This window comes from Miniopterus schreibersii, assembly GCF_964146895.1.
Source record: "Miniopterus schreibersii genome assembly, chromosome: 2".
Classification (NCBI taxonomy): domain Eukaryota; kingdom Metazoa; phylum Chordata; class Mammalia; order Chiroptera; family Miniopteridae; genus Miniopterus; species Miniopterus schreibersii.
The window spans coordinates 128,554,756-128,568,590 of NC_138102.1; the positions used below are offsets into that span (position 1 = coordinate 128,554,756).

At 31.8% G+C, this 13,835-nt stretch overlaps 1 protein-coding gene across 4 annotated transcripts in view; it reads right to left on the reverse strand.

The window, feature by feature from the left end:
• Nucleotides 1-758: 758 nt before the first annotated feature.
• The window catches only part of CPSF6 (cleavage and polyadenylation specific factor 6), a 30,430-nt gene continuing 17,353 nt past the window's right edge, over nucleotides 759-13,835 (reverse strand). For 2 of the 4 annotated variants that reach the window (XM_081129742.1, XM_081129744.1), the window contains 4 exons: nucleotides 12,898-13,013; nucleotides 12,268-12,421; nucleotides 9,343-9,535; nucleotides 759-2,794 (listed from right to left, as the gene is read on the reverse strand). In XM_081129742.1, the coding sequence (XP_080985868.1) occupies nucleotides 9,346-9,535; nucleotides 12,268-12,421; nucleotides 12,898-13,013 (460 nt within the window). In that variant the 3' untranslated portion in view covers nucleotides 759-2,794; nucleotides 9,343-9,345. The remainder of the gene's footprint in view (nucleotides 2,795-9,342; nucleotides 9,536-12,267; nucleotides 12,422-12,897; nucleotides 13,014-13,835) is intronic. The other 2 variants (XM_081129743.1, XM_081129745.1) reach the window with 1 other exon arrangement.

Consider the following 13,835-nt stretch of genomic DNA (forward strand, 5'->3'; position numbering starts at 1 on the left):
TAGTTAACTGCTTAAGAATATGCTAAGTAAACGGGACACTAAATGAACTAAACTATGATCACCAGCCACTGCAACTTAGTCCAAATCTTGCTTATGAAAACTGACAAAATAAACACTTCCAAATTTACACTGGAATATTCTTTCCACAATATATGTCCTCTAACTAAACTAAAGGCAGCGCGTTTCAATTCAAAGTGTTGCTTCAAGAAGCAATACCATTCAGGTGCTGTTATCACTCACACATAACTTTACTGACTGAAAGGAATGTGACTGCATAGCACCAATAAATGCTATGGCTTAAAATTAAACTCACATTTGTTTTCATATCCACTATAATTACTACTACGAAAAAAACGAAAGGTCTCCAGGACTTACTCTCTCTCTCTCTCTCTTTTTTTTTTTGGTGTCTATGTAAATAAAGACTTATCTCTTTGGGTTGTTTTTAATACATTAAAAAAAGAAGTATTTTTCAAATCATATCAGCCCATAGACAACAGAAGGGATATAAATAAAACAAGGATTGCAATTTTCACCTTTATAGCTATACATTCATGTGTTATCAGGTAGAACACGACTGTAAAATTTAACTGGTCAAACCAAGAAGTTATTTCCTTCTGACAACACTTAAAAATATTGGACTAGCAGCAAGCAATTCTAGCACACTCACACTGTCTGTAACAAGTCACGTAATGAGATCAGCCATGTAGGGAGAAGAGAGTGACATAGAATGAGCAATTAAAGGGTTCCACTGATAAAAATTGAGAAAGTAAATGAAGGATTTAATTAGCATAAAATTTCCAGTTTCACTTCAAGTTCAAACACAGTTGGATTTTTATGATTCCATTTTAACATCATTCAGAGAAATTTTTATTCTCTGAATATTTACTTACCTTTTAAGCTTACTATTAACTAATTTCCTTTGCAATATATTTATGTCCATACTTTGCATTGGGCATTGTAATTAAAATATCAAAAACTAGAAAATGATAAAAACTAGAACACCTATACACAAAACAAGAAAATCAATTTTGATACAACCCTCAAATAATGTTAAAAGGGCAAATGCATTTCAACAAGATAAAACATTTAAAAATTTTGAAAGCAAACAGTTCTGATAAACACCAATGATCCCATGCATAAATACTCTCACGAAATGTTGTAAAATAAAACTGATAATATGAATAATTTGAAACAGCTAATTTTGTAAGAACTACTGTGACAGCACACAAGATGAAAGTGAGGAACTGCAGTGCAAATTTCTGGAAGGCTTTTACAGTTGCACATGACATAATATCTAGGATACCTAAAAATACTTCAAGCATTGTCCTAAAATTTGGCGATACTTTTTAAAACCAATGTGTATTATCAGAAGACCTCTCAAAGACAATCAGATCTTAAAAACATTAAAAGCAAATTATAACCTGCTTAAGGATGTTAGTTCAAATTTCTGTAGTGATTCAAAATAACCTTCCTATAAAATGTCTAATCAAGGTGACACTGCCTATGCTAATTTTGCAATTAAGAACATATGCTAGGCAAGTGCTTATACTGGGGGCCTATATGCAAGGCAGGTTTGGGGGAAAAATCTTTGATTAACTCTACCATGAATCAATAGTTTGCATAAAAATACACAGAATTCCTTAAACGATGGAGATAGAGTATACCTATAACCTCCCAATACACACACGGGAGAATACAACCTGACGTTAATAAACATCACACCCATCAGAAATCTATATAGTAACCGGAAAATAAAACTAAGGCTCTCTTTACTCAAATCTGCTGAATGACTGTATTTACACTGCCCATGGCTTCAAAAATTAACCATAAGCACTATCAATATAAAACCACAAATAACTGCCGCATCAAGTCGGAAGTGTCAAAATATTTCTTCAATGCCAGCAGTTTACAATTAAGCATTTCAGTACATCTGTGTTGTGATTAAGCTGCATTACTGTAGCAAATAACGTATGGGTTTTTACTAAAATGTTAAAACCACAGAATTGTTTTGACCCCTAACACATTGCCTGAATTGTTGTGAAATGTCACTTTTTACAGGTTTACATACCATTCAGCAAAATCACAAGCTAACTAGGTAAAAACAGCTAGAAAAGCAGAATATAGAAATATTAAATATCCATGTAATCACCTATCCTAATATCAAAACCAAGGGCAACAGACACTTAATTAGTATGTTTAATTCACTGACCGCAAGATTAGATTAATGCATATCCAAAAATGCTATTGCAACGCTTTTTTAAAGGACAGTATAAATGTCATAGTAACATTATCTTTAGATATTGCTAAACACAAGACTTTCCCTGAGGTGTAAACATCAAATAACTTGAACAGCTTTACACATCAGCCCCATTAAACAGTTTATTACAACACTACATCTATTGTAATCAAAGTGGTGCTGTTTACAGACATTATCATATGAACATTTTTAACAAGAACAAACTACTATAAAAACAAGCATTTACTTGACATTTTTTCAGTTGCTTGCACATTATAATGGCCAAAAAGTATATAACCAGTAATAAAGTTGCAAAAGCTATAACTTTTTAAATCACACAGGTTTTCCTCAAATAAAAACAGTTAAGCAACATAAAAAATAAAAGGAGAGCTACTGGTTACCATTTATGCAGATTTGCTTTATTCAGATCTATTCCTGTTCATTTTATCCATGAATCCTTACAGGCTCAGTTCAATCACAAGAAGCAAACTGCTGGACAAGCGTCATGTTTCCCTCATGAAGACTGTTTTGTCTTGGAAGGTGTTCCTCTTCCTTCAGCTGTAATGTGTCAAAATTTGTGATGTAGATTTTGCTATTCCCCATAATACACAGAAAAACGCTGGCTTAACTATACATACACAAGTCGTGCATCTATTTCACTGTTACGTATTCTAACACAAAGAATTAACTGAAACAGTAGCTGCCTTTGTGGTGGAGAAATGCTCCCAATTTATGTGATGATTAAAACTTCAGACATTCTGATTTCATTCTTCTTGGACCTTATTGCCTTATAAATTTAATGACTGAAACAGAAGTGAAAATACAGCAGCTACTGTTTCTGTGATGGTGGAAACATAAGTCATTTTCTAATGTATGCACACTACAAAAATAAATTTTAAAAATGCTTGAATGATTTTAATGTAAATATTTTTCATTCAAACACAAATTCTATAGAATGCATTAACAATTAAATTCGAACTGAATATAAAATGCAGTAAGTTATTTTACAAATTAGTTGTATTTGACAGCATACAGGAACTTCTGCAAATGTTATCAATCAAAAGGTCCTCCATGTTACAAAATTTGTAAATATATAGCTCAGTATGCACATTTAAATAAATATAACATCCACGTACAAATCTTCAGACGTAATACAAATTTAAAACATTTACTTTACTTTCACTCTAATCCTCCTATATTTAAATATCTAATGTAATATATAAAATAACCAAAAACAAGCTAAATAGGAATCTACAGTGATAAATTTCATTGAAAACTCACATGAAGAAAAAAACCCCCAATAAATTTGATAAACTAAAATTTTTGGAATACATAATTGTGCAAACTTCAAGTAGAGATTCACAAAAGAGACAATCAATTAACTTGGATAAGTGATCACTAAAACATCACGTATTTAAAATATAAATCCCAAGAGAGTATTTCAATAATAAGATGATGTAGTAAGAGGTAAAAGAGCACAATATTTAGTGACATTTTGCCATAAAATTAAGAAATATTTTTGCTCTACAATTGAGTAATTAATATTCTATCAAACTATAAATTTTATCCTTTATGTCCTTTCCTCTCCACTAGGCTCTAAGAATCCTAAGAGCATCAGTACAAATATACATTCACATTGCCTAGCAGTAAAAAACCTAAATTTTTATAACTGCAGAAGGAAAAAACAATGTTATAATCCTGGACTTTCTCTTAAATAGTTTCCATTTGCCCATGTTTTTCAAAGAGATACTTAAACCATTTCTAATGTTACCTGTTATTGTACCCTTATTTTATTGTTGTTGAACCTTTTGGTGGAATTATTTCATTAAAAAAATCTAGAAAGGCAGCTTTAATGTTTTATTTTATTATTTGCAATGCACTTTTAAAAACTAGTATCACAGTATTAAAGAGATAAGGAATATGAAAAAACGGATTACTAAAAAATAAATCTATATTTTTTGTTATGCTGGGAGAGATAAGTCATAAAGAGGGAAAAATTATTTAAAGTCACAGTGAGCAAAACAAAAATACCCAACCCTTCCAAAAATCATGTGACATACACTGCAACTTTTTATCATTTATCACTCCAGTGGAGAATTTTACTACTTTTAATGTAGAAAATCCTGTTCGTGAAATTACAACACACACCTTTATCCAGGACGAATGCACCCATCTTTTGCATGATTATACTTTATAGTTAGAACTTTACTATTAATAAACCTCTCATTTTCACCATACAGACATAAAAATCTGGGGGATATTCTGACAGTTTTTATTTCTATTTCTAAACACTTTACAGTTATCCATTTGAAAATACAAAATTTACAATCTCAAACGAAAGCAATTTTGAAGGCAATACAACCCATTTCCAATAATCCAATTCCATATTATAGTTTCAAATTTCTAAGTAGACATCTACATAAACAAAGATATCAAAAAGAAGCTTAAAAGTGACAAATACATTCAATGCTGTTGTTTTCAGAATACCATTTGGTCAAATTTTTTCATGTCAAAGCCACACAATTACTTGCTTTAGCTATCAGTTATAAAAGGAAGATCTATGTTAACAGTTATTAAACAATGAAGATGACAAATGGAACCTACAGCTCCTTAAATAAAATCTGTAAAATGAGACTAAATATAATTTCAGAACAGAAACACCTGCATGCTGAGATTAATGTAAGATTAAATCAATAGTAACTAATCACGAGTGTTTCTGTTAGAAACTAAGCAAATTTGTTAGCATCAGTATCTCAAACTCATGGCAAACTCATCCTTCAAGTAAAAGATCCAAATGTATATTTGATATGGCTCTTTATAGATTTTTACATTAATATATCGAATTTTAATAATTCTAATATAATTTTAGAGATGTACTTTTATTAACTCAGTGAAATTAAATTCTCTTTTACCTCAAAATTTCTCCTTAACAAGAGGAATAGAGATAGGGTGGGCAAAAGAAACAGAAGTATCTAAATATAAGTTAAATCTTTTTAAAAATCAAAATTCCTTCCTGCATTGACTAGTATATATTGCACAAAATTCTGTCTACTGTAGATGTTTACAAAAAAATCCTTACTACCAAAACATTTTGTATTTTTGTCTTACTATCTTTAGAGTTAGTACTTACCTCATTTAAACTAAAGCCTTTTATTACACTATAAAACCTTTACATGATTGTTGTTCTAGGCATTTCACTAAATAAAAATGAACTTCACCACAGTCAAACAAAACTCAGCTTTGTCCTCAAAATTTCACGAAGTGGACATTTCAAAATAAGCTGCTTGTGTAATTCAGTATTCACTTTGAGAGTTAAAACATGCTACCACAGAAAACAAATTAGTAAATTTGGATAGCATATAAGGCAAACCTAGGCCTTGTTGGTTATTAGGCTTTTGTTAAACAATGCTAACTAAATATTCATTCAAAACATTATTCATTCAGAACAATTTAATTTACAAACTAGAACAATAATAATAAACTTCACACTAAGATGATGGTGAAAGAGCAAAGTGACTCACATTGGCATGGAATTTTTTTAAAAGAGGGAACATTGTTTGTAAACAACCATATTCTTAAACCACAGTGAGCAAAAACACACTATATACATTCATTCAAGGGATCACTTCCTACCCTTCTGCACTTCAATTAAGATAGCTATGTAATCTAGTCAGACAAGTTTTGCAAATAATACTAAAAGCAAGGAAAATTAAGAGTGAAAGAAGTGAGAGCCAGAAGAAGCAGGCAGTTAGGATATAAGGGAAAACACAAAGCTGGACAATACAAAGCAGATCTCAGATTACCTAAGAGTTGCAGAATAATTTTTAAATCTAATTACCACTAGTATCATTCATCAGATAATTAAAGAGAATTTAATTTTCACATAAGCCTCAAAGTAACACTAACTCTTAAGATGAAACAACATAAAAAAACCTTTTGTTTTGGCTTTTGTTTTCCCCAAATTAATGAAAAACTATAAACTGAGTAAGAAATGCAAAGTACCCTAAATCTTGTACAGTAACATCTAAGATCATAATATTTATGGCAAAAGTAATCATTCAATAAAAAGTTAGTTATTTAATCCATATTCCATACATGATGCTTAAATTTATCAAAGAAATGCATAATGATTTGAGAATATAAAAAACCTCATTTATCAGGGAAAGGGAGAGATGAATAAAGAGTATTTAAAAAAAAAATAATTTGGTTTCAACTCTTCAGTACACAAAGAGAAAGTGACTTAACAGAATTTACTGAGTAGGGTTGTTCCAAACAAGTAATAAGTGGAATGCAACCTATATGAAAATAACTCAACTATGAAAGCAAAATTATTTCTGTTAAGTGTACAATCTTAAAACACTGAAATACTTTTGTTTTGCTCAGAGTGGTCTGAGAATAGAGGCAGAAATTACAGAATATAAAGCACAATGTATTTACATACCAAAAATTTACAATACTGATATCCCATTGAAATACTATCTATTTGAACCTAGATATTATATGTTTTAATAAAAGCTAATACATTTTTAAAATGAGAGAATGCAATTAACATTACCAACAGTTCAAACACAAAAAAAATTAAGATGGGACAGACATTTACAGCTTGCCAACATCATTATGTTTCCAGTTAAATTAAGAACTTGCTCTTTTAGCCATTCATCATTCACTTTAATAGATTACATTGTTTTATTTGTATACAGACTTAGTGACATTCACTTTAGCTTCCAAGTTACTCTTACTCCATTTGGTCAATTTAAGATTTACCTGAAAGCTCAAAAGGACTCATATTTTAAAACTTCTAAAAAGGTCAACAGACCTTATTATTCAGGTGATTAAATGTGCAGATAGCTGTTTATTTTTAAAAGTTTTTCACTTGATTATATTTAATCCCATTCCCCATCCCTTTATTCATTCTCAATAAATAAGTTTGCTATAGCAAAGATATAATATTCCAGAATAACATAAATGTTTGCACTGGAAATGCTTATGTAAAATTTTTGCTTGGATGAAGGCACATAACAATATTACAACTCAATTCTGATTAATGTACAAACAAAACATGAAAATTTTGGTATGGTACACATCAGTGATTAAGAAAAATGTCAACAATAGTTTGCAAGTTAGGAATTCATAGTTAATGTCTGAATCTAAAGAAACTCAAGCCATGATATAGTTAGGTGTACCCATTACTGAAATGTAATGTTAGTTAATTCAAAGTACTTAAAATCAACAATGAACTTTAAGGAGTTACTTGGCTGACTATGTTAATTTAAATAGAACCAGTAAGAAACCTCATTAATTAATTTTGGGTACAAACTGGCTCAGAAGCCCCTGATGGAGACATCCAATCTTAAGAGATGACTGAAAATATATGCAAGTTTTATTACCATGCCTTCAATAAATAGAATCTTGTTGATAACAGAGTCTAAATAAAAATATGACTTGTAGGTCTTGTACCCCATTATATAAATGAAATGGCTGATAAGCATTCAAGTAATAAGTTGGCCACAATTCATCTAAAGCAACTGATGGACACTTATAAGTTTTTCATAAGATGAAATCACATCTATTCAACCCAGGGGGACAAAAACCTGTCTCTTTAAAATTTAATGTTTAAGTTTACATGATATAACATTCAATTCTTTACTCATATCCAGAAAAACAGTATTGATTTCAATAAGATTAATTTTAAAAGTGAAAGATATTTTGCATCATATTAAAGAAATGTTTTGAGAAGTATTTAAGTTCTATAATACAATACATAGAGGACTATTTTAAAATTAAAACTTTGATAAATATTCAAAATGCATATTTGAAATGCAAGGAAGAGTATTAAAACTGGCCTTTTCACTTCAAAGTGCCCTTAAAACTGCAAATAATGTAATAGCGTATTGGGTACCATAAAAATAAGGCCTACATGCTTATTTGCTAAATTACCCCAAAAATTATCAATTGTTAAAATGTGTCTATTATAGTTAAAGAAACTGCTATTCTATCATAAATTATACACTTGGTAAAATCTTCGATTTTGTCCATAACAATTTAAATACTAACAATTACCATCACTTAATTTCCAATGTTTCCCATGACTATGGGAAATAACTGTGTAAAGAGTAGTTACCTCAAGGGGTTTGTTTTAGTCTAATCTGAATATGCCACCAACATATAACGGAAAAATATTTGTTTACAGAATAGCCTTTGTGTCACATGCACCAGCCTTTATAGTGCCCTCCTCCCTCCCACTTTTCACATGAATAAATGCTGTTCACAGTTATAAAAATAAAATTACACGTGAAAATGAAGTAGAAACAGACAACTCTTCCCACTTTATGAAAAATGTACACAAGAAAGTTTTAAAATACAGAAAAAAAGACAATGATTATGGTTATGAATGAAACATCAAAGAAAATTATTTCAAGGTTATTCTAACCTGGGATGTATAATTTGATACAATTAAAAATTCTTAGATATGGACTACCCTGAAGCCATTTTATGGAGTAAGTTTCATTTCTTCTTTGCGAATTAAAGGATGCTGTCGTTTTTTTTTCTCTTTTAAAAACAAAAACCAGATGCTAGTAAAAGTGTCTTTACTACAAGTTGTTTTTTTAAAAGTAGAAAAGCTCTTTCAATGTTGAGAAACCATCCTGTACTTTTAAAAGTTTTAGGGACAGAGTTAGTTCCAGGAGAGAAACTTTAAATTTATTTTTTAAAGTCCAAGCACATTTTATATATATGTATATATATGAAATAACTCCTTGTATTATATATTTTAAATCACATGTAAATTATGTGAATAAGAGAATTCCAATTTATAGATTTTAGAAGTAGACAATGAGTCCTCTTGATTATTTTCTTGCTTTCTTAAGACCCTTAACAATCTGAAAGCTAAAAGTTGTAACAGCAACACAATACTTAGAGGTCAAATTTTTTTTTTACCTGTCATTACTTACCCGTCATTTGTCTCAGATGGTTCCAGAAGATTAAATTCAGAACAAGTAGTTGGACCATTTAAAATGTAGGTATATACTGTATAAACAATAGCCTCGGAGTTATAATTACCATTAATAATGCATACACTAAATACAACAAGAACAAGGAATACCCACCTTCTAACGATGACGATACTCGCGCTCTCGGTCACGCTCTCGGTCTCGGTCCCGATCTCGGTCCCGGTGTCTCTCTCGTTCTCTGCTTCTCTCTCTATAATAATCATCATGACGATCTCTACTTCGGGATTTATGGCGCCGACTCTTTTCTCGCGATCTACTATGGTCCCTCTCTCTTGATCGTTCACGTCTTCTAAAAGAAATTGCTGGATTAATGCTCTCCATAATTGGATAGTTTAAAAAGATTTTCAATATTTTTGTGTGTAAAAATATCTAAGGCAAAAATTTTTTTATAAGCCAATTTCAGACTCATGATACCCTGAACTATCAATGATTTACCAATTCACCTACAAGCATGAACTAGAAATTCCATTTTAAAATATTCACCCAAATATTGATAACCTGTCACACCAGGGCAATACGTAATATCATGTTTTATCTATTTTAACTGGTAGTCTAAAACAGACATGTATTGTTCACCAAATAATAAAGAGAAAGGTAAGAGAGAAAATTTCAAAGGACTTCTGTTTCAAGGTAAAGAATATATAAAAGGTAGTTCTGTAGATATAAAATTCATGAAATCACTCAGTATACAATGAGACTTAAACAGAAATTACCACCTATTAACACAGGTTACCTAAACCTATATGTAAGTATCAATTTTACATTTATACCTAACCAAAATGTTACTCCTCTAAGAAATTTTCTAATAATATATACATGTTTGCTGGCAGGGCTGGGAAGAGTGGTGGGAAGCAAAGAAGAAAATCTAGTAATTATGACGACTAGTAAAGACTGGGATACTATTTACATTGTTACTTAATAAAGAGAAATGTCTCATAAATCGCTTTTAAAAAAACACACCCACAGGTAATTTAACAAAGTATGTTGCCTAAAATACTTTTAGAAATTCTATTCTAAATTTGAAATTCATTACTAGGTGCTTATTTTGGACTTAAAAAGTTTAAAAGAAGGCTTTATCAGCTATGCCTAATTTGTTGAGATACAAAAGTCCTTACACTGGGTCACAATGTAATAATTATAAAGTTGGGGACCATGACAATGAAAACCTCCTTTTCCTCAATTTTTGAAGATTCTACCACCAGATAAAGTACACAAAAAGACAGATCTAAGAGTATCATGTGAAGATTAAAGATCTACCGTTCAAAAACATTTAAAATTTCAAGGTCAGCAGTAATGCTAAAAAATGGAATTTACCTAGTTAAAAAAACTAAGAATAGATAATTCATCCATTAACTCCTTTGTTCAAGAAATATTCATTTAGCATCCATTCTGTATATTCATTAGAAATATTGTAATGACAGCCACTATGGAAAACAAGTACAATGGTTCCTCAAAAAATTAAGACTAGAGCTACCATACAACCAAGGAATACCTCTTCTGGGTATCTACCAAAAAAATTAGGAAACATTTATTCGTAAAGATATATGTACCCCTATGTTCATCGAAGCATCATACATGGTAGCCAAGACACAGAAACAACCAAAGTGGTCTTTGGTAAATGATTGGATAAAGAAAATGTAGTTCATATACACAAGGGAATACTACTCAGCCATAATAAGAAAGGATGAAATACTGCCATTGCAACAACATGGACGGATCATGGGAGTATCATACTAAGTGAATTAAGTCAGACAGAAAAGGACAAGAACCATATTATTTCCCTCATATGTGGGATATAAAACAGAAAGCAACAAACAAATAAACAGAATACTCAGGCAGCCCGGCCAGCATGGCTCAGTAGTTGAACATTGACCTATGATCCAGGAGGTCACCGTTCAATTACAGGTCAGGGCACATGCCACAATTTCCGGCTCGATCCCCAGTAGGGGGCATGCAGGAGGCAGCCCATCAATGACTCTCATCACTGATGTTTCTCCCTCTCTCCCTCTTTCTGTGAAATCAATAAAAATTTATTGAAAAAACAAAACTCAGACAGACAACAGTATGGTGGCTACCAGAGGGTAAGGGAGGTAAGAGGATTTCAAAGAAGGTAAAGGGGGTCAAATATATGGTGATTAAAGGAGACTACACTTTTGGTGGTGAACACACAATATGTGGATGATGTACACTTGACTCTATGTCACTCCAGTAAAGTTATTTAAAAAAGAGAAATATTATAGTTAATAGTATGGGTAAGGCCCCTTCCACCTTTCAACATGTATAGTGAAAAGAAGTGTGAGTTAATAATAAATGGAATAGATTATAGTAGGCACTACGAAAGAAATAACAAAACATGACAAAATGTCCTGGGAGAAGACCCTTGCTAGAAGTTAAGATTGTGTTGAGGCATGAAAAATATAAGAAGCCATGCCCTGGCTGGTGTGGCTCACTTGAATGAGCATCATCCCATGGTCTAGGCATATGCCTGGGTTGCAGGCACGGTCCCCAGGTGGGGGCGTGCAGGAGGCAGCCAATGGATTTCTCTCTCGCCCCCTCCCTTCCTCTCTCTCTAAAATCAATAAAAACATTTATTTTTTAAAAAAAGCCAGGTGACAAGCTGAAGAAAAGGGCTCCTAACAGAAAGACTATCAAATACAAAAACAGTGAGATGATCAAGTGCTTGAGAAAGAGAAGGGAGACCAGTATGGCTAGAGAATAGTAAGTAAGAGGAGAGGTACACGATGAGGCTGAACAGATAGACAGGGACTGTATCACACAGTACCTCAATGTTTACAGTCTTATTCTAAGAGTAACTGGAAGCCTTTGAAGGGTTTTAAGCAAACGAACACTGGACAGTTGATTTAGAGTTAAAAAGCAAACAAAAAACAACAAAAACAACCTCTTCATTGCTGAGTAAACAGTAATAAGTACAATCAAAGTCCTATTTTAAAGTCCCAAACATCATTTTTTCTATTTGTAAAAGTAGCAGTTTTAAATAGAAATGAGACAGGAAAGTTTTACCTTGATCCAGAACCATAAGACTTGGATTCAATTCCATGAAGGCAATCTTGCAAAGAGCTGATAAGAACTTTGCAACGATCATCAGCAGATACTTTGGATTGTTTAATTAAAGAAATTGCAGTTACCAATGTCTCAATAGCACTCCCATAATCACCTGTTAGGAGAAGAGGGATTGAAGTCAAGTGAGTTTTATTTTCAAAATACCACCAAACCACCTGCAGTAGGAGTATAAAGCATTCTATACAAGAAGTGAACTTTAAAATGACCACAGAAGGTATCTTAATTTTTTTTAGTGTTTTGTCATTTGGAAAAGGCTTTTAAAAATGTGCACAAAATTAGCACAATCTGGTATTATTACAGCTGTGTGAAGCAAGTTTATCATTTTGTAAATATGATAATAAATGAGTGACTCTAAGGCTCCTGACTCATTAAATGTCAGGGCTAAGATTTAAACCTACATCTAGAATTTTTAAATTAGGAGTTTTTCCATTACACTGTGACACATAGGTTTCTTCAATACCTTTTAAATAAAGCATAGGTAATGATTTTGGAATATAAAAATTACTATATGTAAATGGTTATCTTAATAACATAAATAAGAAATATTAATACAGGAAGAAATATACAAACCAGCACTAGCATCAGACACAGCTCTTGAAATAGCACTGCTTGAGATTGCCCTATTTCTATTCATGATTTCTTCAAACTCAGCTTCACTCAATGGCGTTCTTGCTGTATCCATTTCCCTATAAAATCAGAATAAACCTTACCTCATATTCAACAGATTTTCTAAGTTAGTCTTAACAATATATAAAGCAATTCATATTGGATGCTTTTGAGAAATACCTTAGATCTAAGTATTTACTTTTCCAGATTGAAGCATGCTATTTTTCTCCTACAAAGAAAGCAAATCTAACCAAAATTCTCTTATACCACTATCTTATAGCTGAAATGAAGTAGCAGCTTAGAAATCTTGTTTTTCTGGAGGGCAGGAATGACATATTTACACAGCTACAATATATTATTTTTCAGTCACACAGAAACAGATATAAATTTTTTGATGAATACACACACACATACACACACACAAAATGTTGACTGCAAAATATAGCCTACACTATCAAGGACAGGAATCTGGTTTCATTCCGTTTGGATACTCTAAGCAGAGAGCCCAACTCACAACTGAAGGATAATAAGATATAAGATCTCAGACTATCCAGTTTGCCACCAAATCCCTAGAAAAGTATCTGGAAAATAAAAGGTACTCCATAAGTGTAAATATTTGTTGGGGGGAAAATGAGTAAAATGCCAAGATTTTCTAAAGCTACTTGACAACTTTAAAAACTGTACATGTAGCCCAGCCAACATGGCTCAGTGGTTGAGTATCGACCTATGATCCAGGAGATCAAGGTTCGATTCTGTGTTTCTGTTTTTATCTTGCTCTCCCTCTCCCTTCCTCTCTCTGAAATCAATAAAAATGTATTTAAAAAAAAAAAAAAAAAGTTGTACATGTAACCCTGTCCGGTGTGGGCTCAGCTGTCTGAATGTTGTCCCATGCACTAAGAGGT